The 24,648-nt window shown below is 41.4% G+C and overlaps 1 protein-coding gene across 4 annotated transcripts in view; it reads right to left on the reverse strand.

The window, feature by feature from the left end:
* focad (focadhesin) overlaps window positions 1-24,648 on the reverse strand; it is a 201,930-nt gene that overhangs the window by 46,954 nt on the left and 130,328 nt on the right. For all 4 annotated transcript variants that reach the window (XM_043718981.1, XM_043718998.1, XM_043718973.1 and 1 more), the window contains exons 29-34: window positions 24,067-24,214; window positions 18,423-18,542; window positions 11,457-11,579; window positions 10,390-10,467; window positions 8,144-8,215; window positions 1,857-1,959 (exon numbers count right to left, since the gene is read on the reverse strand). In XM_043718981.1, the coding sequence (XP_043574916.1) occupies window positions 1,857-1,959; window positions 8,144-8,215; window positions 10,390-10,467; window positions 11,457-11,579; window positions 18,423-18,542; window positions 24,067-24,214 (644 nt within the window). The remainder of the gene's footprint in view (window positions 1-1,856; window positions 1,960-8,143; window positions 8,216-10,389; window positions 10,468-11,456; window positions 11,580-18,422; window positions 18,543-24,066; window positions 24,215-24,648) is intronic.

Genomic DNA, 24,648 nt, shown 5'->3' on the forward strand with positions numbered 1-24,648 from the left:
TATCATCCTCACCTTGACCTCTTTCCACCTATCACATTTCCGACGCCCCTCCCCCAAGTCCCTCCTCCTCCCTACCTTTTATCTTAGCCTGCTGGACAAACTTTCCTCATTCCTGAAGAAGGGCTTATGCCCGAAACGTCGATTCTCCTGTTCCCTGGATGCTGCCTGACCTGCTGCGCTTTTCCAGCAACACATTTTCAGCTCTGATCTCCAGCATCTGCAGTCCTCACTTTCTCCGCAATGTAGCGTGGCCAATCCACCTAATCTACACATTATTGGACTGTGGGAGGAAACCAGAGCACTTGGAAGAAACCCACCCAGACATGAGAATAACGTGCAGGATCCATATACACACACAAGGATGGAACGTAACCCATCCCTGGTGCTGTGGGGCAGCAGTGCTAACCACTGAGCCACTGTGCTGCCCTCTATGTTGCAATACTCTGTTCTCAAGCAAGCTCAGAAATAAATACAACCTTTATTTTTTCATTATTATCAGTCCTTTGCCAATTATGCTCAGTATTGAGTCACTAAAGGATGTACAAGACGAAATGGAATGATTTGTTCTCTATTTTCACTCCATCTTTGTCGGGTCACTTGTCAGCCGAACGTCCCCTCTGAAGGCACAGTAAGGTGAGAAGTTCTACCTTTGCAGAAACATGAAACATACTCACTCACTGGCAAAGTACAACAAGGTGTTACACTATCAGAATGAACTGCCACAAGATTTATTATAAATCCTGGTACTGTTAATTGTTCATGATGGCAACTAACAAATTCTAATTAGATGGGACCACAGCCTGATTACAGTTGCTCTCAGAGGTGTCTTGTTTTAGGCAAGATGTTACACAAAAGATCTTCCTCTCCTTGCAGGTGAGAATAAAAATAATTCTACGGGTTTATTGCAAGAGGGCTGTGGTGGTCTTCTGGTACAAATTCTGTCTCCAATGACTCAAACCCATTGTGACCTAACTTTCTGTTGTTCAAAAACACCCTGTAGTGCTTACCACTGAAAGGAAACAATGTCAAATGACAGCAATGATGAACCTCAGATACAAGGCATAAAATAAACAAACAGAAATTCACTGTCTATTCTGGAGCTCACCATGCTGTTTCCACACTCTCAGGTGCAGCTTATGATAAATGCCTCAGGGTCTCTCTCTCTCTGGGTATCTGGTTCCAAGCCCTGCCTGCCCCGGAATGTTGCTGGAGCTGCCACAGATGGGAATCAACCAAAAAGGTACCTTTCTTCAAAGGCACTCTCAAAACTACCCCCTCAAGGCTTTGTGTTTCTACCTCAAAGGATCGTCAAAGATTTTGAGAGTATACCATGTCCTGCAGACACAAGTTTCTTTACATAACGAAGAACCACACTCACAGAGGAAGTTAAATTTGTAGAATTCATCCTATTTTGGGATGGTGATCATTTTCACCTTTGGTTTCAAACACCTTAATAACCTCCTGCCTCCTCATGTCGATAATCTCCTCCAGCCCTCCAAGATGTCTGCACTCCTCCAGTTCTGGTCTTTTCCGTATCACTGGCAGTTGCATTTTCAACTGCCTAGGACCCCAGCTCTCTATTTCTTTCTGGCTGCCTCTCTGCCTGGAAGATGCTCTTTTAAACCAAACTCATAACTCACGGATCGAGCTTTTGATACCTTTGCTCACCTCTCTTTGTGGGTGTTTGTAAAATCACCCTGGTGAAGTGCTTGGGTAAGATTTTTGCTCTTATAGGAAGTTAGATAAATGAATGTTCTTGCTGTTGAAGTATTCACAACCGAAATGGGAACGTGAAATATTTGCAGTGTTGCTAAATTTACACGGCAATCAATAAGGTTTGCACTGGTATTACTAACCTGATGTCCGGCTCTGACTGGATGACATGTTGGTCAGATGTAGATGTCCTAAAGCATAGGCAGCATTTGATTGGAGTCCAATTACTCCAGAGAAGCTAATTGTCTATGAGAGAGCAATAAACCACAGGGAGGTAAATAAAAAAAAAACACAAAAAGTCAAAACTGAGCAAGTGTAATTTAATTTATGCATATTTTCAAAAATATCCTGCAGACGCAAGGGGCCTAACAGGGAAGGCAGATGAACTCAGGCATGGGACTGGGATATCACAACAATTACAGAAACATGGCTCAGAGATGGGCAGGACTGGCAGCTCTATGTTCCAGGATACAAATGCTACAGGAAGGATAGAAAGGGAGGTGAGAGAGGAGGATGGTTGGGAACATGGGACTGGGATATCACAACAATTACAGAAACATGGCTCAGAGATGGGCAGGACTGGCAGCTCAATGTTCCAGGATACAAATGCTACAGGAAGGATAGAAAGGGAGGCAAGAGAGGAGGGGGAGTGGCATTTTTAATAAGGGATAGTATTACAACTGTTCTTAGGGAGGATATTCCTGGAAATACATCCAGGGAGTTTATTTGGGTGGAACTGAGAAATAAGAAAGGGATGATCACCTTATTGGGATTGTATTATAGACTCCCAATAGTCGGAGGGAAATTGAGAAACAAATCTGGAAGGAGATTTCAGTTATCCATAAGAATAATAAGGTAGTTATGGTAAGGGATTTTAACTTTCCAAACATAGACTGGGACTGCCATAGTGTTAAGGGTTTAGGTGGAGAGGAATTTGTTAAGAGTGTATAAGAAAGTTTTCTGAGTCAGTATGTGGATGTACCTACTAGAGAAGGTGCAAAACTTGACCTACTCTTGGGAAATAAGTCAGGGCAGGTGACTGAAGTGTCAGTGGGGGAGCACTTTGGGGCCAGCGACCATAATTCTACTCGTTTTAAAATAGTGATGGAAAAGGATAGACCAGATCTAAAAGTTGAAGTTCTAAATTGGAGGAAGGCCAATTTTGATGGTATTGTTATTTTGAAAGCTGATTGGGGGCACATGTTCTCAGGTAAAGAGACAGCTGGAAAATGGGAAGCCTTCAGAAATGAGATAACGAGAGTCCAGAGAAAGCATATCCCTGTCAGGGTGAAAGGAAAGGCTGGTAAGTATAGGGAATGCTGGATGACTAGAGAAATTGAGGGTTTGGTTCAGATAAAGAAGGAAGCATATGTCAGGTATAGACAGGATAGATCGAGTGAATCCTTAGAAGAGTTTAAGGGAAGTAGGAGTACACTTAAGAGGGAAATCAGGAGGGCAAAATGGGGACATGAGATAGCTTTGCTGAATAGAGTTAAGGAGAATCCAAAGGGTTTTTACAAATACATTAAGGACAAAAGAGTAACTAGGGAGTGAATAGGGTCCCTCAAAGACCAGCAAGGCTGCCTTTGTGTGGAGCCTTAGGAGATGGGGGAGATACTAAATGAATATTTTGCATCAGTATTTACTGTGGAGAAGGACATGGAAGATATACAACGTGGGGAAATAGATGGTGACATCCTGAAAAATGTCCATATTACAGAGGAGGAAGTGCTGGATGCCTTGAAACACACAAAAGGACTTGATCAGGTGTAACCTAGACCTCTGTGGGAAGCTAGAGAAGTGATTGCTGGGCCCCTTGATGAGATATTTGTATCATCGATAGTCACAGGTGAGGTGCACCAAGACTGGAGGTTGGCTAACATGGGGCCACTATTTGAGAAAGGTGGTAATGACAAGCCAGGAAACTACAGATCAGTAAGCCTGACATCAGTGGTGGGCAAGTTGGAGGGAATCCTGTATTTGGAAAGGTAAGGACTGATTAGGGATAGTCAACATGGCTTTATGCATGGGAAATCATGTCTCACAAACTTGATTGAAGTAACAAAGAGGAATGATGAGGGCAGGTTCATAGCTCCTTGAAAGTAGAGTCGCAGGTTGACAGTATAGTGAAGAAGGCATTTGGTATGCTTCCCTTTATTGGTCAGATCATTGAGAATATGAGTTGGGAGGTCATTTAGTGGCTGTACAGGATGTTGGTTAGACCACTTTTGGAATGTTGCATGCAATTCTGGTCTCCTTCCTATCAGAAGGATGCTGTGAAACTTGAAAGGGTTCAGAAAAGGTTTATAAGGATATTGCCAGGGTTGGAGGATTTGAACTATAGGGAGAGGGTGAATAGGCTGTGGGGCTGTTTTCCTTGGAGCGTTGGAGGCTGAGGGGTGACATCATAGAGGTTTATAAAATCATGAGGGTCATGGATAGGGTAAATAGACAAAGTCTTTTTCCCTGGGGTAGGGGAGCCCAGAACTACAGGGCATAGGTTTAGGTTGAGAGGGGTAAGATATAAAAGGGACCTAAGGGGCAACTATTTCACGCAGTGGGTGGTGTGTGTTTGGAATGAGCTGCCAGAGGAAATGGTGAAGGCTGGTACAATTGCAACATTTAAGAGGCATCTGGATGGGCATATGAATAGGAAGGGTTTAGAGGGATATGGGCCAACTGTGGCAAATGGGACTAGATTGGGCTGGGATATCTGGTCGGCATGGACGTGTTGGACCGAAGGGTCTGTTTCCGTGCTGTACATCTCCATGTCTCTATGACTTCAAAAGAAAATATATTTTTTCTCCCCCTTTAGCTTCCAACCTCTGTACTTCACGTTTGGTGGTGAAGTTACAACTTATTCATTACTAACGTTACTGATGCTATAGAGAGGCATAGTATTCAGGCACCACAAGTCACATGTCTGCAAACATCCTAGCGAATGCAAGAGAAGGAAGTGAGGTGTGATGGGAGATTTGATTTCACAGTTACTCCATGCTAACATGACAATACCATGCTCTGAACGTATCACATTAATTAACTGTTACACATGCAATTTGTATGAAATGGATATCAATTCAAATAACTTACAGCAGGATTTTATTTGACATCAAGGTATTTTGTACAACACATCCCTTTTTGCTCATCTTTATTTATTTGCTTAGAGTTTGACTAAATAAAATGTGGGCACTTCATACTGATGACCACAATTCTCCAGAGGACAAAACCCAGCCTTCCACATTCAGGATTATGCCAATATCCCTGTTAGCACATATATCAGAACAACAAAACTACTTATAAGAGAAATATCTCAATGCTCTACTAGGGAAGAGATTAGACTCAATTAAACCACCAGTTCAGACTGAAATTTGTGACATGGATAACTGTAAATCATTCTGTATGTACAATGTTATCAACAGAAATTTAAACCAAATTTATGTGAATTTCTGCAACAAACAAATGAACATCAGGGACTCCACAAACATTTTAAAAGTTAATTTCATTTTTTAAAAGCACTTTAATGTATGGTTGGTTAATAAATACATTGATGTTCTTCCCTCGACTGTATGTGATTTATTTTTGTATTGTCTTACTGCTTGTTGACACATTTCAGAACATCCATGCACAGATCAGATCTAAAAATGCAACAGGTCAGATATGCAATAAACTTGGCTATTTATTTCAGCAACATATTCCTGAGATTTTTCAACTTCAGGCAAATGAAGATCGCCATATTTGCGTCGACAAAACTTTAAGTTTTTCCATAGATGTTAATTTTTATCATTTGACAGTTTTTGAAAAATATGGTAAAGTAAATGTAAAAGTTCTATATTGTACTAACCATTGGAAGACTAATTATTCAACAATCGGATTATTGCTAAAATATAATTTAATCAAAGTAAACCAAAGTTGATTGCCAGTCTCTAATATGGGCTCAATAATGGACAAACCATTTGAAATATTTGGAAGCACACATACAAAATTTGCAAAAGTATTGGTAGGAAGATTGCAACTTATCCTGAAAGGAATTAAGGTGAAAAATAAACAGAAGTCAAACGTTAAGTATAAACATTAAGTATAAATGCCTTTTAAGAGTGGTATGACAAATTTCTTCACTCAGAAAGTGGTGAGTCTATGGAATTCACTCCCCCAGAAAGTGGTTGAAGCCAAAACATTATATGTTTTCAAGTGAAAGATTTAAAAGGGACCTAAGGGGCAACTCTTTCATGCAGAGGATGGTGCATGAACGGAATGAGCTGCCAGAGGAAGTGGTGGAGGTTGGTACAATTACAACATTTAAAAGGCATCCAAATGGGTACATGAATAGGGATTAGATGGATATGGGCTAAATGGGTTTAGATTAATTTAGGATATCTGGTTGGCATGGACGAGTTGGACCCAAGGGTCTGTTTCTAAGCTGTACAGCTCTATGACTCTATATAACTCTTGCAACTGAAGGGATATGGGGAAGGGCAGGATTAGGGTATTGAGGGTATCAGCAATGGCCATATTGAATAGTGGAGCAGGCTTGAGGGGTCAAATAACCTCCTCCTAGTTTTATCTTCAATGCTACTAGCTTAAGTGCACATCGACATTAACCCAAATGGAACAAGCACAAATTATTCAACTGCTTGCTCAATTAATTAGTGCTAACATGTACTAATTTGCCATTTTGAAAATCAGTGGAAGAATGCTCATTTGTCACAGTAAAGTGGAGCTTGTCTTAAGCTAAGGATAGAAAATGGTAAATAATCTCAGCAAATTTCTTCACTGACTTCACTCTGAATTTTGACTGCACTCTCTCATCACTGACTGAACCTTCTTCAATAATAATCTATCTGCCTGAATCCAAATGATCTCTCAGGATCGCCTGTGCACTCAGTCCTGTCTACAGTCACGAGGCCAATGAAAGAGTGGCAATCCCTACTGAGCTCAACGGTGCACAGCTTTCAACTTGGACAACAGTCTATTGACTTCTATATAGTGAGCTCTTCGATGGCAAACAGTGCCATGTCGAATAGTTGGCACCGGCTCACTCATAAACCTTTTTTAAAAAGTTAAGGCTTTGTATTAGTTTTAAAACAGTAACATCACTGGAATTAGTCCTCTGCAGGTTTCTGGAAGGATTACTGGATAAGAATGGGAGGTGGCAGTGTGGTGGGAATGTTTTTCACTGGTAATCTAGAGTGCCCAGACTGATGGGCGGCACAGTGGCTCAGTGGTTAGCATGGCTGGCTCACAGTACCAGGGACTCAGGTTCAATTCCAGCTATCCAGTTCATCTGTGTGGCGTTTGCAAATTCTCCTGTGTCTGTGTGGGTTTCCATCCACTGTCCAAAGATGTGCAGATTGAGCGGATTGGCCATGTTCAAGTGCCCTGTAGTGTCCAGGGAAGTGCAGGCTAGCTGGGTTAATATGGGAAAGGTGGGGTTATGGGGAAAGGGTGAGATGCTCTTCGAAGGGTTGCTGCAGACTCAATTTCCACAACATAGGGATTCTTTAGGGACAGCGGGTCAAATGTCACCATGGTAGATGAAGCAATTTGAATTCAATCAGTAAATCTGAAATTAAAAGTGAATCTTAGTAATAGTGACCACAAAACTATTGCTGCTTCATTAATGCCCTTAAGTGCAGTCCTTACCTGGTCTGGCTTATGTAACTCCAGACCAAGAGCCATGTGTTTGACTCTAAACGGACTTCTGAAATGGTTGAGCAAATCAACCCCATTGGCCTTGCCAATGATGCCTGAACTCCATGATTGTGAAAAGAATTAAAAGATACTGGTGGAGAATTTTGTGTTGAAAGATCAACTAAAAGGGCAATTGTTCTATTATCAGCCAAAGTTGCTAGAAATTGCAAAAAGAGAACCCAGTCCCATCTGTAAAATAATGCTCGCAGCTTAGTATCTTGTTGACCTCCTATTTACTACGAGAACTCTTTTGAATGGTCAAGAATGAAATCATTCTGGTTACACAGCATGTTGGCTTTCAAACTGTGTAAATTTAGCAAGGGTTAAATAAGATCCTGCACACAGCAGTAAATGAAAGGCTAAATGAATTAATGAGATATTCCTATTGCTGGGTAAGAGCTTTCCTTGTAAGCCAGGCTCAACAGTGGATTCATATAGTTTATCAATATTAAAGGAGTAGAACAAAAATGATTGCAATAGCAAGAAACTGTTTCAAGATCCAGCATGTTATACTTGAGTATGAGCAGAAGAAATAATTTTAGCTTGCTAGTATATTGAAGAGTAAGTTTCCACCTTCTGTGCAGAGTTATGCTCACAGACAGCAACATAACAAAGCTGCACAGCTCAGCAGGAGTGTGAAGAAAGGGAATTCAAAGACAAAGAGAAACTCTGATTCAGGGATAACTTACTCCTCAGACTGCTTAATATTGACACGATACATTAACAGGTATTTGAAATTTACCTGAGTCATTGCTCTTATGACTTCATTCATTTTCGATTGAAATTGGGATGACTGGATTGTTTCTGACTTCAGCTAGACAATGAGTCAACAGCAGATGGTTAGATGGCGTTCAATTCAGTCAATCAACTGAGATTTGCAAAAGTTTGACAAATGAATAGCGGCTCTTTGCATTCTATTACGTTTCACAAACTAGATCTGTTAATTTTCAAAGGAATTTTAGCTTTATGTTCAAAAAGCTATTTTTGTTTACTGCATTCAAATCCAAAAATGAAAAACCAGCCATTACATCTGACCCTGCACAAACAGATCATGCCAGTTAAAATGGGTATTGGAAAAAATAATCTTTAACAGATTGCTTCACATTTCAATAAACATTTCTTTTGTACTAAAGATACAGCTTTGCAAAATCTGCCACAAATAAATCTGATCTGCTCCGTCTTTTTTTATAATATTTCTGTCTGAAAGTGTCCTTTGCTCTCTCAATCCAAATTTATTAAAATGTAACAAATCTACATTGATTCAATTTTCTTCAGCTGACATTACATTAATTCGACGATAATAAGGAAGGAAAGAGTTTACATAAATGCTACCCATTCTTCAAATGTGAGGCTGCTATGTCCATTGCACATTTCTGTGTTTACACCTATCAAGTGCTGTATCCATACAGTTCAGATTTCACCCCCACTAACACTAACTCAAAGTCATGGAGTTAAAAATAAGATGGCAAATGTGAAGGCGGTAGGCACACTGCAGTGCTGATCTCAACACCACCTGAAAGGTACTGCCCTGAGTAACAGGATTAAAGACTGAATGCAGTCTCAAGTCAAACTTTTAATAAACTCTTAATGCTTGCCTGATTAAACAATTTTCTAGCCTTTATAATCAAGGCACTTTGTGTTATCCAATATTGCTTGGTCCCAGTTAGCCATAGATGGAGGGTGATCAGCTACTTAATGATCTTTGTGAAGTGACAAATGCCATAGTTTAAGACCAATCGTTGCTCTCTCATTAGAGAGAGACAACTGGTGGAAAGGTTAACCCGAAGGGTCACCACGTTCAAAGTTGTCAGGGAGGGGCCTTCAATTCTGAACTCAGCCAGTACTGACCAAACCAACCCCAGCAGCAGAAACTAATGCTTGATAAACTGGTTACAAGCTTAGGTTTTCCTGGGTACGAAGGAGATCTTAGGAGACTCTTAAAACTGCCCTGGGAGGGGGGGGTCACTGTTATGAATAAGGTAATGGGACCATTATTGCTCAGAAATCAACAGTGACATGACGGTGAAGGGACAGGGACATTCTAAATTGCTGCTGTACCATTCCTTAGCTTTGCCCAACCATACAATGGAACTTGACAGAATATGAACTACTCAAGTCCAGATAAAGTACGCAATGCACCCAGAGTATATTTTATCCTTATCAAATTTTCAGAGAACAGACAAATAGGTTGTTTAATACCTTTTATCTTTGGAGCAATTTTGTAGAGCAGGCAGTCGTATATAGAAATTGCTATTTTAACCTTAATTGTGGAATGCCCTGCGACTAATCACTGCCACCTCAGTCTCCCCAAAGTTCTGCCAGGTCCAAAATAGGAATCAAATCCAATTTAACATTTGCAGGAACAACACATTTGCATTATCTCTTGGCCAGATAATGAAATTTCTTTGTGCTTCACTAGTGGATACTTATAATGCTTATTCATCCCATTAACGTGGAGTCTGAACCTACAGGAACCTTCCTTTTGAAACAAAAACAGAAATAGCTGGAGAAACTCAGCAGGTCTGGTAGCATGTGTGCTGAGAAATAGAGTTAGCTTTTCAAATCTAATGACCCTTCTTCAGAACTGGACTGGAAATATTAATTCTGCTTTCCTTCCGCAGACTTTCCTGAGATTCTTTTGCAATTTGTGATTTGTTTCTGATTTTTACATTTCGCTGTCTCTTTGTTTTATTCCCTTCCTTCTGCCTTATTTATGAAATGGTTCCAATGCTAAATTTCTGTGTCTCCCCTCTGCTGATCTGACTAAACTGCACACAAAGGTTGCTCATTAGTATACTTAAAAGGTCCCTCAAGCACAAAAAAAAATTGGAGACATGTATTCACTCTGCATCAGCATTAACTAAATAAATTCTGTTTTTACCTACAACAAACTAACAGAATGGTTTCACTTAATTATCTTCTCTAGGCTTCTGAATTGTCAGTTTCAAATAATTTTTGTAGTAGTAAACGATTTTGGATAAAGTGTACCTGTGTTAGGGAGCTTTCAGATCCCACCAAAGCAACAAGACCATTTACTGCAGCTAATCGATGCATTGTCGGGCAACCCTTTGAGAGATATAAAGAAATGAGAAGGATAAGATAAGGTGTTTTGATAATTACCATAGAGGCACACAGCAAAATAAAGATATCAATCTTGAAAAATAACTGGCTTTGGAACATAATGGGTAGATTATCTTTAAGTATTGTACTTACATTGGACATTAGAGGTCTTTAACTTGTATAAGTCATCGTATGATCACTACGCTATTAACATCGGATAATGTGCTGTAAAAGACACTCTCTATGGGAGCATATATATCAGAACTATACAAAAAAAAAGATATCTCTGTTGTATTTAAAGACAGAGTTTGTCTAACGAGAGTTCATCAAATCATTTTATATTGGAAATGCTCTAGTTTTTGACTGCAGTTATTTCTAGATCATTGGAAGATAAGAGATAAAACTGCACACACTAACAGTAAGTCAGTAGAATATGCTAATAAAAATCCATTATTCAATTGTCATCAGTCAGTAGCTCTGATAGTACTCTGAATATTATGAGAGATAAAACAGCACATCTTGAGCAATGCCATGGAATATCCTGGCAGTATTAAAAGGACGACATATAATGTGCCAACACAAACTTACTTGAACATTTTTGTGTACGTGTCCTACAATCCTGATTGTACACTCAAGTTTTAAGAAAGTGTATCCAAGTACATGGGGGAAAAGTAGGAACAGTGGACTGAGTTGCATGTTCTGCCATGATCATAATGAATGACAGGCTTGAAGGGCTGAATGGCCTACTCCTGTTCTTATACAATCCTCAGGTCTCACGCGTCTTGCATCCCCTTTAAAATTGTACCATTTACCATAGATTGTTGCTCCACATTCTTCCAACTAACATACATAAATTGCATCTATAATACTATCCTCTTAACTGTTGACTATCGTTCAATTTGTTTTGATCTGCAAAGTTTTGGAAATTTACTAACAGAGATAAAACTAGCATCAAATCACTCAATTGCAGATCAACATTGTCCACATCATCCCACCTCAGCGAGGAGTATCTTCAGCCAAGCAGGAAGTAGTCGATTGCTAAGGTCTTCAGCCTTGCCATGTCCACAGGCAGCCAAGCCGTGAACTATGTTTCCCAGAGCCATGGCAAAACCTGCAGTCTGAGATTGAAAGAAAATTTAGAACATTAATATGCAAAGTAGCATAGACATGCCTCACTGTGGATGAAGAGTGGAGCTGGAAAAAGCACATCAGGTCAAGCAGCATTAGAGGAGCAGGGCAGGCAACGTTTCAAGTCAGAACCTTTCATCAGAACTGTCTCCAAGGAGACATGCACCAGTGCATGTATCTTTTTGCTGATTTGACCCAATTAAAGAAATATAACAAAGAATTCAAAAGTCTGCAGACCCATAAGCTATCAGCATCATTATCTTCTGATCTGCATTTCATTCCTACACTTCCACAAGCTTGGGAGTAATCCACTGATATGACATTGCAACTGGACATACATACATTCAACGTACGTCTACAAAGATGATTCGAACTTCAATGTTAATGCACACTGAAGATGGAAAAGGTAAAGATATCACAGTCCTGCTGGTCAATAGGGCTGTTCTCCCATGAGAGAAACGATTGGTGATGCTTTAACCTGACGGTCAGCACGCCAGAGGTGAGGGGATGATGGGACCTTCGAGGGAACCTCAACTAGTGTGGGAATTGTACCCAAGCTGTTGGTGTCACTGCGCATCGCAAACCAGCCAATGGAAATTTAAATCTTGGGAAATTTTGTGTTTGAAGGACGAAATCTTGAGCATTTTTCTAATATTGGTAAGACTGGGATTTGCATAGTCTGATATAGCTGGTTCCACATCCCAATACATTTAGAAAGCTCTTTATTTTATTTCCTATATAAGAAGCATTAAGAAATGAAGTTGCATCATTATTCACTACTCAAAGTCATCTGGCAAAGTCAAGGGGATAATAGTGATTATTGCTACAATGTCAACCTACACAACATCTTGTTTACACTATCTGGCCTGCACACTTTCAAGTGCAAATAGTGATGTCGCCTGGTGTTAATAACTGTTCAGTGTTAAATATATATGCTGCCATAACAAGTTGAATCTATTTCTTTTGCGGGCAAGAACTTCTGGAAGAAAGCTAAAAATGATCTTAAACAGTTTTACAATAAAAGTGAATTGAGAACAGGAGTTATCCGACAAGAGCATAAAGTCCAAACTTAACTTTGACTTCCTGAAGAAGGGAACTTGAAACATTAATGCGGTTTCTCTTTCAATACCTGCTGACTTTTTCCAGCAATTTCTGCTCATGTTTCAGATCTTCAGTACCCACAGTTCTTTCTTTCATTTAATTTTTATTTTCGGCCTTATGTCTTCAGGTTTACTCACATGGGTTAGGGTGCTGTGGAAAAGGCCCTGCAATCCCATGATCAAAAAAAAAACTCAAAGGACTGTGGATGCTGGAAATCAGAAACGAAAACAGAAATTGCTGGACAAACTCAGCAGGTCAGGCCAGCATCTGCAGAGCGAAAGCAGAGTTAATATTTCGGATTCAATTACCCTTTTTCAGAACACTATTCCTGGATTTGTCACGGAAGTTAAACATTTTATCCCAAGTTTGCAAAATTCCCCAATTTATCTGTCTTTCAGGCACACATTGACAGAAAGCACGGATCAGGTCTGCATACCTAACGAGATTGCTATTTATTACAAATAAACAGATTACAGCTAAACAATAATAAACTACTGACCAGTTAAAACTCGATTTGCCTTTATAAACCCCACTTACACACACACAGAAACAGGCAGACACACAAACTAAAAGAATAGAAAGCAAACTGTCCGGGTTCATAATGGCCTGGTACAACAACTGCTCTGCCCAGGACAGTAAGAAACTACAGAAAGCTGTGAACACAGCCCAGACCATCACCGAAGGCAATTTCCCATCCACGGAGTCCATTTACACATCTCGTTGCCATGGAAAAACTGCCAATATCACCCCGGTAATGCTCTCTTCCAACATCTTGAACACGCTCACCAACAAGCTCAAGAACAGTGTCTTCCCCGCTATGATTAGACTGCTGAATGAAACTCTAACTTCAAATAATATTGATCTTGCTTTGTGCACCTCCTGTGCAGCCAGAACCTTGTTTGCTTCGCTCGGTCTAAGCACCCTGATCTTCCTTCTCCAGGTATTTTCACTTCCTTACAGAAGGCACAAAATAACTGGCTCACACATCAAACATCAAACTCAAAGCAAAGAAAATACAATTGTGTGAAAATGGGTGAGAGGTCACACTCAGTATTGATGCTCATTTAAATGAGCCGGTGATGGCTTGACAGGCACCTTCTGTGATTCTTCATAAAGTCTCTGACTTATTATTAAAAGCCACAACTTATACCAACTGGGAAATAAACCAGCTTTCTTTGAGGTGGGGGCATTTTCTTTTAAACGGAAGGAAAAAGGACAGCTTCTTCCTTTCTGGAGTTCCGATGGCTTCTGGCTGATGCTTCACACCCGGAAGCTGCTCAGTTCCCTGGAGCCAATCACGTAGCTAGCAAGCAAAAGGCTTTTGTCATTGATAACACACATCAGTCCACAGACCAATCAGCAACTTGTTGCTGCCCAAATCTCTGTTCATACACAGTGCCTCCCACCCCTCCCCTAGCTCCAGCCTGTCAATTTTACTTCTCCTCCAAACCCCCACCTTGAATAAATAAATAGTGTAAAGAGCAATTACAATGAGTGTCAATTAAATTGACCAGAAGTGCAGCAATCCTTTTCACAATCAATTTTTCCCAACTTTTTCCCATTTCAGCCCACAATCAAAAATCCAGAAAATTAAAAATATCGGTCCTTACATGAAATTAAATGCGTTTCTGCAATCATGTTACCACACCAGGAAAAGCATCTGATAATAGTTAGAGTTATTGCGGGTCTTAATGAAGCCCTGTTGTACAGCTAAGCTACAATGGCCAGGGAAGTCCCATTTTGTGTTGCATGAGTTAATCACGGCAGGAATGGGAGTGGTGGGGTCATCACTCACAGTATCATTCAGCCAGGGTACACAATGAGAGGTCAGTGTTCTTTCTCCTGATTATTATCAAGTGATCTCTATTAATAGCAACATTCAGTGCTATTGCCTGTTCGAGGCACAGAGGCGTACAACACAGAAACAGACCCTTCAGTCCAACTCATCGATGCTAACCAGACATCCTAAATTAGTCTTGTGGCATTTGCCAGCATTTGGCCCATATCGCTCTAAACCCGTCCTATTTATATATATATCAAAATGCCTTTTAAATATTTTAATTGTACCAGCCTCCACTACTCCCTCTGGCAATTCATTCCTTACATGCACCACCCTCTGTGAGAAAACGTTTCCCCTTAGGTCCCTTTTAAATCTTTCCCCTCTCACCTTAAACCTATGCCCTCTAGTTTTGGACTCCCTACCCTGGGGAAAAGACCTTACCTTTTTTCCTCTCATGATTTTAAAAACCTCTGAAAGTTAACCTCATCCTCCTACTTTCCAGGGAAAAAAGTCCCAGCCTATCCGGTCTCTCCTTATAACTCAAACCCTCCAGTCCCAGCAAGATCATTGTTAGTCCTTTCTGCATCCTATCCAGTTTAGTAATGCCCTTCCTAAAGCAGGGCGTACAGATTTGTATGCAGTACTCCAAACGTGGCCTTACCAAAGTCTTGTACAGCTGCAATTTGAAGAGCTTCCATTTTTCGTGTTCAAATGATTCTCAGATAGTCTCAATTTTTCATCATTATGAATTATTTTATTAATATTGTAGCAGTTAATTGAGCATAGCAACTCTCAGGAGATGAGGAGAACCCATTAATTTTTGGTACAATTGCTTTGGGCAGGAACTTGAGAAAAGACATCTGTCCTTTTCCCAATATCTGACCATCTGAACTGACCCAAAAAGTCTTTAATGTTTCACTGCAAAACATGGCATCACCATCAAGGAAGCAAAGGACACAGTGTGTGAACCTGGACTGGGAGTTCAAGTCTCACAACCATGATTCTGAATCAAAAGCAAAAGCTGAACGAGCTGCACAGAGAAACCTTTTGGCAGATGAACTTGAAGACACATCGACTTTATGCTACTTCACAAATTAATACATTGACTTATGAGAAAATAGACAAAAGACTCCAATTGAATTCCGCAAAGCCTGTCATATTTCCAGATTTTTTTGACCAGTTTTCCCACTAAAAGCATTTGGGAGAAATGAAAAGAAAGGTGCTTCAAGCACTGGGTTTAAAGAAGGAAGCCACAGATTACATGTATTTGCAGAATACAAATTTAAGTCAGACAAAGCTATTCTGAACCAGACCAATCTGACAAGAGAGGAGTCATGTCATGCCAGGATCTAACAACAAACATTCACATCTCAGGGTGATGGAACATTGTTCTGATTGAACTTTGGAAGCTAATTTAAAAGAGTGCATACTCTGCTAGGTTTGACAACAGCCCCTCTGATCAACTCCTGGACCAAGGAAACAGTTCAAAAACAAAGCTCCTATTTCTTTTGAGGAGAAGAAAGAAAAGTGCAGCAAACAAAGCCTCACAAGTTAGCAAGTCAGTCTTAGGGCTATACAAAGTTTACCCATCTTCTAAACAACCCGGTTAGTGATGTGGCTCTGTGGTTAACACTACTGCCTCACAGCACCAGGGGTCCAGGTTTGATTCTACCCTCAGGTGACGTTCTCCCCACATCTGCGTGGGCTTCCTCTGGGTGCTCTGGCTTCCTCCCACAGTGCAAAGATGTGCAGGTTAGGTGGATTGGCCATGGGAAATTGACTGTAGTGCCCAGGGATGGGCAGGCTAGGTGGGGTAAGCCATAGGAAAATCAGGGTTATGGGGATAGGCTGGGGAGTGGGTTTGGTCAAATGCTCTTTGAAGAGTTGGTGTAGACTCAATGGGCTGCACTGTAGAGATTCTCGGATTTGTACTGAAACTCTCACTAGTTATACTTCCTGTAGAAGACATTCTGGTGTATTAACACGTCTTGCTTTCAGCATTGTAAGGCAGACTCAATGGGCTGGATGAGGTCTTTCTGCACTGTAGGGGTTTTGTGATCCCAATATCCCTCTGGAGCAGGTGGGATTAGAACACGAACCTCCTGACTCTTAAGGTAGGGACACTACCACCGTGCCACGTTTTTACACAGGCTCAAAAATGCTGGAAGAGTGGCCAGAGGTGACATATCTAAGTCACAGATGCAGGGCAACTTGGCATGTTCATTATTTTGATCAAATACAAACTGTACTAATTGAGCTAAAGAATTATAATTGCTGCTCTGCATGTTCACCTGCTGTGAAAGAAAACAATTTAACACTTGACAAGAATCCTCATCTCATTACGTTTTTGGTCAGTGCACTAACACAGCAATTAAGGTAAAACACAGACAACAACATGAATATCTGGCTCAAGCTATCAACGGTGACTATTTGTTCCAAATCCTAGCTTACACAAATTGGTCAATTGGAAACATGAAGCAAGATGAGATGGCTCCCACAGAAGTCAGGACTTAACATAATAGGAGCAAATTCTTTTATTCATTCACGGGATGTGAGCATCATTACCCATTGGCCAGTATTTATTGCCCAGAGGGCAGTCAAGAGTCAACCACATTGCTGTGGGACTGGTGTCACACTTTGGCCAGATTGGGCAAGGATGGTTCAATCCATTCAAATTTGAAGTGATACACTTGGGCGGGGTAAAAAAAAAGGCAAGGGAATACACGATAAACAGTAGGACTGTGGGAAGCGAAGATCAGAGTGACCCTGGCGTGGATGTACACTGGTCCCTGAAGGCATCAGCACAGATTGATAAAGTAATTAAGGCGGCATATGGGTTCCTTGCCTTTGTTAGTCGAGGGAGAGAGTTTAACAGCAGGGACCTCCTGCGGGAATTGTATAAAAGGTTTGCTAGGCCACACAGTGTGAAACTCTGGAATCCACATTATGAGGAGAGACGTGATTGCACTGGAGAAAGTTCAAAGAAGATTTACCAGGATGTTGCCTGGAATGGGGAGTTTTAGCTATAAAGTGAGATGGGACAAATGGGGGGGGTTGAAGCAATGGTGAGACCAGCAATGATCATATGAAATGGCAGAGCAGGCTGGAGGGGCTGAATGGCCTTCTCCTGTCCTATGTTTTTATGTTATGAGCTCGGTAATTACAATTATGGTGGAGGTTACCATGTAGCACGGTAACATTAGTAACACTTTCAATTTTGTCTGCTTTTCTCCCCCCCCTCCTCTGAAGACACTGGATCTAAAATTCAACTGGGCTCTGGATCATCTGACCTCTGACTGGAGTTACAACAGGAGACTGACTGAGCCCAGTACTGAAAGGTGTGACGACTTCTCTATTAAGTTGCATTTCCTCATTGAAATATTGCGTGCATTTCGGGTCTCCTTCCTATCGGAAAGGTGTTGTGAAACTTGAAAGGGTTCAGAAAAGATTTACAAGGATGCTGCCAGGGTTGGAGAATTTGAGCTACAGGGAGAGGTTCAACAGGCTGGGGCCGTTTTCCCTGGAGCGTCGGAAGCTGAGGGGTGACCTTATAGAGGTTTATAAAATTATGAGGGGCATGGATAGGGTAAATAAGCAAAGTCTTTTCCCTGGGGTCAGGGAGTCCAGAACTAGAGGGCATAGGTTTAGGGTGAGAGGGGAAAGATATAAAAGGGACCGAGGGACAACTCTTTCACACAGTGTGGTGTGTACATTGAATGAGCTGCCAGTGGAAGTGGTGGAGGCTGGCACAATTGCAATATTTAAAAGGCATATGGATGGGTATATGAATAGGGTTCAGAGGGATATGGGCCCAGTGCTGGCAAATGGGACAAGATTGGGCTGGGATATCTGGTTGGCATGGATGAACTGTACCGAAGGGTCTGTTTCCATGCTGTACATCTCTGTGAATCTGTAACTGGCAGTATTTGAACACAGATGTCTGATCACTGACCTGTTGGCTCTGTTCCGTCAAAGTCCGCAGCTTGATCATGATCTCTTCAGCCTCATTAGCTTGTATGATCCCAGCACTGAAAGCAGAAACACTCACACATGCCACTGAATAAGCCAATACCTGAAAGAAATGACGTTCATGAGTTTCCTTTCATTATTAATTGTCGTACAGCCCACAGACAATTCAAAATGACAATTAAAATTTATAACCAGTGGACACCCTAAGGAATTACAAGGCCCAACATTTTTTTAAGCTTAAATTAATTTATCAAACTTTAAAAAGGTTCCTTGATAAAGTTATGCCCAATCCCAACTTCCCAGTAATTACTGTGACCAGGCAAATGGGTCCGATGTTCCTATTGGTGTATTGGACTATGAAGATGTCGATAAAAGCTGTTGAAATGTTCGATCAGCCATAACTGCATTATATGGTAGAACAGGATTGATGGCTCCTATTCCTATGTACCTTCCGCTCAGGGGCAGTGAAGAAGGAATATTCCCTATTGTTCTAAGTGTGAGAGTTGTGTGATGTTGAGCATTTAAAACTATCCTTTTTGATGATAAGATTATCGAGGTTTTGAACTGCATCTTTAAACGTAGGTTGAATGAAGAGTTTTACGTCACAGTAAACCTGTTCAATTATTAAATCAAAAGGAGTGTCACAAGTGTGGTTGAAAAAGAGGTGCCAAACATAAACAACTGGGGACAATGGTAACTTTTTACGTTCATAATGAAAACAGCCTGTGTCTCCTAAAACACATGCAAGGTGTTATTGCTATCAGGTCATAAACAGAAACAGAGAGATTGTTTCCAGCCCAAGGTGAAAAGCAGCAGTAATTAGAAATAGCAGATTACAATTCTAACATGGATACTGAGCTTGTATACTTCTTGCTGCGAGTGGCTAGAGAAAACCATAGTGTTCCAATGACACGATTCCCGAAAACTTCAGATGGATTGTAAAGAGAAAATTGTTGCAAGTTTTGGTCTTGGAGCATATACAGCTGATTGGAAAGTAAGGAACAAGGTGACAGATGCTAGTCAGGCCTGCGCTTTAAGCGGAGACATCACTGACTCTCTCCCATATACTACATGTAATGCAGGTGGCAACCCAGTAAGGAAACAGAGTTCATGAGCAATTAAGTCATCTGAAGGATTTTCAGAGCTAAATTATGGGAGGTTTTCTCAGCAAAGGTCTCTCAGTGGAAGGTAGAACAGGGAAAGCAATGTGGAAGTAACAGTGTGCATATACATTTGGCGTGAATCATGCCAAGTGTCACCTTGGTCTGGCCATTCTTAGTAAATGACTGCCAGATTTATTGCAAAGTCAAAATTTGATACCAGTGGTGTATCTTGAACTACACTCTCCAGATAATTCTCTCTCTTAACTTCATCCAGCTCAACCCACATTCTAAAGTAGGAGGGAACATTGGCCAGTAATATTTCAGGTTCTTAACTGCATACAAGTCCATTGCAATTCAGTTTTATTTAAACTGTTTCTAACTCCAAATCTTTGTTGATTTTTATATTTGTTTCAAGTTACCAGTCTACAGAGAATGATGTGGTGAAAGAATGTCTGCAGACTTCAAGACTTGTACATGAACAAACAGACAGAGACAGAGACAGACACAGACAGAGAACAATCTTCTCCCTAAATTTCGGACTAGAACAAAATGAGAAACCTCTGCATTTCAATAAGGGCACTCCCACTGGAGTGTGCTCCATGTTGCAGTCATAGCTCCAACCTCACAGCAAATCAAGGAGTCCACTGCTAGGGTTGTCTCTGAAAATGGTCATGGCAACAAACTTTAAAGCACAGCTCCTTTTCAGCTGAAGCTAGACATGTTCATAGGATTTCATGTTACATTAGGGAGATCACTAAAGCTCCCTACTCAAAGAGAACAAATGACATTTTATTGGCCGTTGAGAAGACAGTGCATCAAGTCCCAAGCTTTGCTGGATTGCAGGTTTCCTTATAATGTAGGTGTGCCGACCACATGCACATCACTTTTGTGAGCTCCATCTCATCAGAACCCAAAGAGATTCTACTCCATCCAAGGAAGTGATTCATGAAGATTGGTGCCTGGTATCCCAGTCATGTACCTGCTGCATTTGAGCGAGGTGGGCAAACTAAATGGTATCTCCCAGGAGAATTCTCAGACCATATGACAAACGACTGTGGTGTGCAACTCACTCAAATGTCAAACGCCAACATACGATTCTGCTACCTGGACTGTACTGCACAAGACTGTGCCAACCAACAGGACAACTGTCAAGGTACGGAGAGGTCTACTGCATCCTTGTTTTCACTTCAGGTCAACCCTTAGGCAATAGCTGGGAAGCTTTAGCTGACTGGGATGCAACCTTGACATTTTGCAGGGATTAATAATGGTTTTAAATGTCCAAGTTTGCTTTCCCTTATTCATTGTACCAAGTTAAGTAACTAGCATAGCTTTGTAATGAAGTGAAAGCACAGTACTGCAGGTACTGGAGATCTGACAAGTCCAATCTGCTGGAGAAACTCAGCAAGTCTGGCAGCATCTGTGGAAAGAGAGTTAACATTTCGACTCGGGTATAATCTCTTCGGTACTGAAAGCCACTGGACAATGATCGTTTCGATCTCGTTAACAAAGAGGGAAGAGTGGAACAGATGGCGAGGGTGCCACAACAAAGGGCAAAGGGATTGGAGGGATATAGATGCAGAATCAGTGTTAATAGTAGGCACGAGTAGAAGAAAATAGGTCATTTCTGTTGAGGACAAACCTTTGCAAATATGACATAAAAGTGGAAGGAAGATGGTGTTATCCAAATGGAGATGTATCCATGGGTCTGAAATTGTTAAACTGAATGTTCAGTCCTGAAGGCTGTCAAGAGCCGAAGTGGAAGGCGAGGTGCCTTTTCTTCAGCTTGCAGTGAGCTTCACTGGAGCAATAGAAACATCCTCATAAGAACAAATTGGTTGAGAATAAAAGGAAGACATGTCAGAAGCATCCTTGTGGAAAGAAGCATCGTTGCAATAGATGCAATGGGGATAGCGAACCTGGGAAAATGGACTGAAATGTTTACAGGAAGCAGCGTGTGAGGAAGTATATGCATGCTAACTGTGGGAGTCAGTGGGTTTATCATGGATATTGTTGGATAGTGTATAGTCAGAAACAGAAACAGAGAATTCAAGGAAGTGATGGGAAAGTCAAAACGAACCATAGAATCCCTACAATGTGGAAAGAGGCCATTCAGCCCACCCAGTCCAAACTGACTCTCTGAAGAGCAACTCACCCATACCCTATCCCTGTAACCCCTCATTTACCATGTCTAGCCCACTGACCCTGCACACTATGGGCAACTGAGCATGGCTAATCCAACTAATCTCCTCACCTTTGAACTGGGTGAAACCAGAATGCGAGAGGAATATGAAAACTGGAAGGAAAATTGATCAATTATTCTATTTGCAGGTGAGATCAGGCAACAGCATCGATAACATCATTGATGTATCAGTGGAAGTGTTGTGGGAGAGGGGTCAGAGTAGGACTGGAACAAGCAATACCCAAATACCCCTAATAAGACAGGCATAACTGGAACCCATGCAGGTACACATGGCCACACCTCCTACTTGTGGAAAATGAGACAAGTTCAAAGAGAAATTGGTAAATGTGAGTTCTTGTTTGGAAATTCAAAATAGATTTAGACTTTCCAATCTGGAAACCAGCCAAGACTCTTTGAAAAACCATTGCAAGATGCTTCAAGTATTGGGGATGATGGTGGGTTATGTGGCGTAGACCTTAAAGGGAACGTCAAGCAAGAGAGGCAGCCTACGTCTCTCTCCCGTCCACTTCTGTTGCCAAAAGATGATGGAATTAACAAGCAAGGACAAAAATAAAAATCACCCTCAGCTTTTTACCCAGGGGCAGACAGAAGATAGCAAGCTCCTCCCAACCCCCATCAGTGGTCTTTCTAGCTACTTGAATGCCCGAAGTCCAGCCATCTGCCTCAGGCTAATTAACTGCCCTGACACTGGTAACCACAAGCTTTCTAATTTTTGGTGTTTCCACCTACATTTACTCAGTTTTCCGAGCATAACATAGTGGTTTTTCTGAAACAATTTTTACCAGAAACAATTTCTAGAATGCACTTCACGTGCTTTGCAAATAATCTTACACACCATTTCCTTTGCGTTTCCTCCTGTGGAGTCAGATGATGATAGCAAAGTACTTGTTAGCATGGCATTTGTTACTTACCATTAGCAGCCTTAAGAACATGGGAGTTCTTAAAACACTGCAGTCTTTGTTTTGATGGTACCTCAATGAAGTAGCAAGGAATAAACACCAGAAATTAGACTCAGGAGTATCTGCGGGCCAGGTCAACACGGTAAGAGATTCAGAAGGAAGCGAAGAGATGAGAATGATCCATTGACTCTGCCACACTTTTACTTCTCTGTGACTGGAAAGCAAGTTGGTGACAGGCACCATACAAATTGAATCTGACAGGATAAAGAGCCCTGGAGACGTCAAGTAAGAGCTGATTCCAAGTCAATGAATTACATTGCCATGGGACAAAGTGTGAATGAGGTAAAGATAGGGCAGAGCAGACAATATCATTCCATTTCTGACCTGGAAGAATAGGGAAAGGGGCTGTTGCTTCAAGTAGTACAGAAGTGCCATTTCAGTTAAAAATTGAACACCTTAAACTTCAGTGAGGTGGTCCTCATGATACCTGGCTGTCTCAGACTACAATCTGTTTCAATTTAAATTTGTGGGATTGAGGGAGCAAGTTAATGGAACAGTACTTGGATGCCTGAAAGAACCTTTACAGGGTATCTGTCAAAAGGCAGTGCCAAAAGCAGAGTTGTCCTCTGCAGATGCTAAAAGTGTCCCTTAAGGCCATCTGGAAGTTGAAAAGAATGCGAGAAAAATATTTGGTGACCAAGGTAGAAATTACAGAACCCTATGCAGGATTCACAACTTTAACCTGCATTAGGACCTCCACTGAGCACACACCAAGTCCTGACTCAACACATGTCATCAGCCTCCAATAACTCTGTTGCAGTCTTAGAAAGGCACAGGCCGATCATGAATACCTCCCTGACATACCTCCTTAATGGCAGGCAAGGGGGCAAAACAGGCAAGCACAGTCAATCACATTTGAAAAATGGTTTCTGGCAAGAAATGTTGGAAAATCCCCTCTATCCTGGGCCAGATCCGGATTGTGGGCCTGTTACTGCTTATTAGCAGCAGAGTGCCTCAGTGGTTAGCAATTCTGCCGCGAACTGCCAGTTCGATTCCACCCTCAGGTGACTGTGTAGAGTTTGCACATTCTCCCCGTGTCTGCGTGGGTTTCCTCCGGGCACTCTGGTTTCCTCCCACAGTCGAAACATGTGCAGTTTAGGTGGATTGACCATGCTGAATTGCCGATAGTCTCCAGAGATATGCAGGCTAAGTGGATTGGTCATGGAAAATGCAGGGTTAGAGTTGGGGGCTGTCTGGGTGGGATACACTTCAGAGAACAGATGGGCTGAATGGCTTGTTTCCACACTGCAGAGATTCTATTATTAGAGATTTAACCAATTCTGGTCAAAATGGTAAATTTAAATTATTCTATGAAGCAATTCTTTAATTTATACGTGAAGATGCTTATGTCTAAACCGGTCCTACCTCTTGGTATACCCTGCTCTGAGATGTACTTTCATCCAAGCTGCGACAGAGTTCACTAAGAGTGACAGACACATGCACACGGCTCTCTGTTTGGCTGCTTTGGCTCATCAGGGACAGAACCAGCCCCACTCCCAGGATGCAGCCTGTACTGCAAAAATGAAAACAACATGCGTCATGAAAACAGTCACTGCAGCCTGAGAGACTCTCCTCTCCATGCCCTGCAGGCTGACGTTGGATATTCTGCATTCACATCTCAAAAGTGAAACAAAATCTCACGAAATCGGTAGGCTGCAAGTTTAAAATTGGGATTATTGTACTTAATAAACTCTTTCATATACTCTACTACACTGACAAGTAGTCACTGGGAATACTGGCCACAGAAGTGATAACTGAGCAATTTTGCACAAATTTTTCACTGCAAATCACAGCTGGATGAAGGGAATGGAGCAGAAGATGTACAGAAGGCACACTTGCGAGTCTGATTAGACAATGGGAAGGATTCATTACTTTGCTTTCAAGCTTAGGAATCCCTGTCAGTAAGGTATAGCTCATCAGCACTAGGAGTTTTAATGTCCAATAAGC

The sequence above is a fragment of the Chiloscyllium plagiosum genome, chromosome 2 (assembly GCF_004010195.1).
Source record: "Chiloscyllium plagiosum isolate BGI_BamShark_2017 chromosome 2, ASM401019v2, whole genome shotgun sequence".
In the NCBI taxonomy this organism is placed as follows: domain Eukaryota; kingdom Metazoa; phylum Chordata; class Chondrichthyes; order Orectolobiformes; family Hemiscylliidae; genus Chiloscyllium; species Chiloscyllium plagiosum.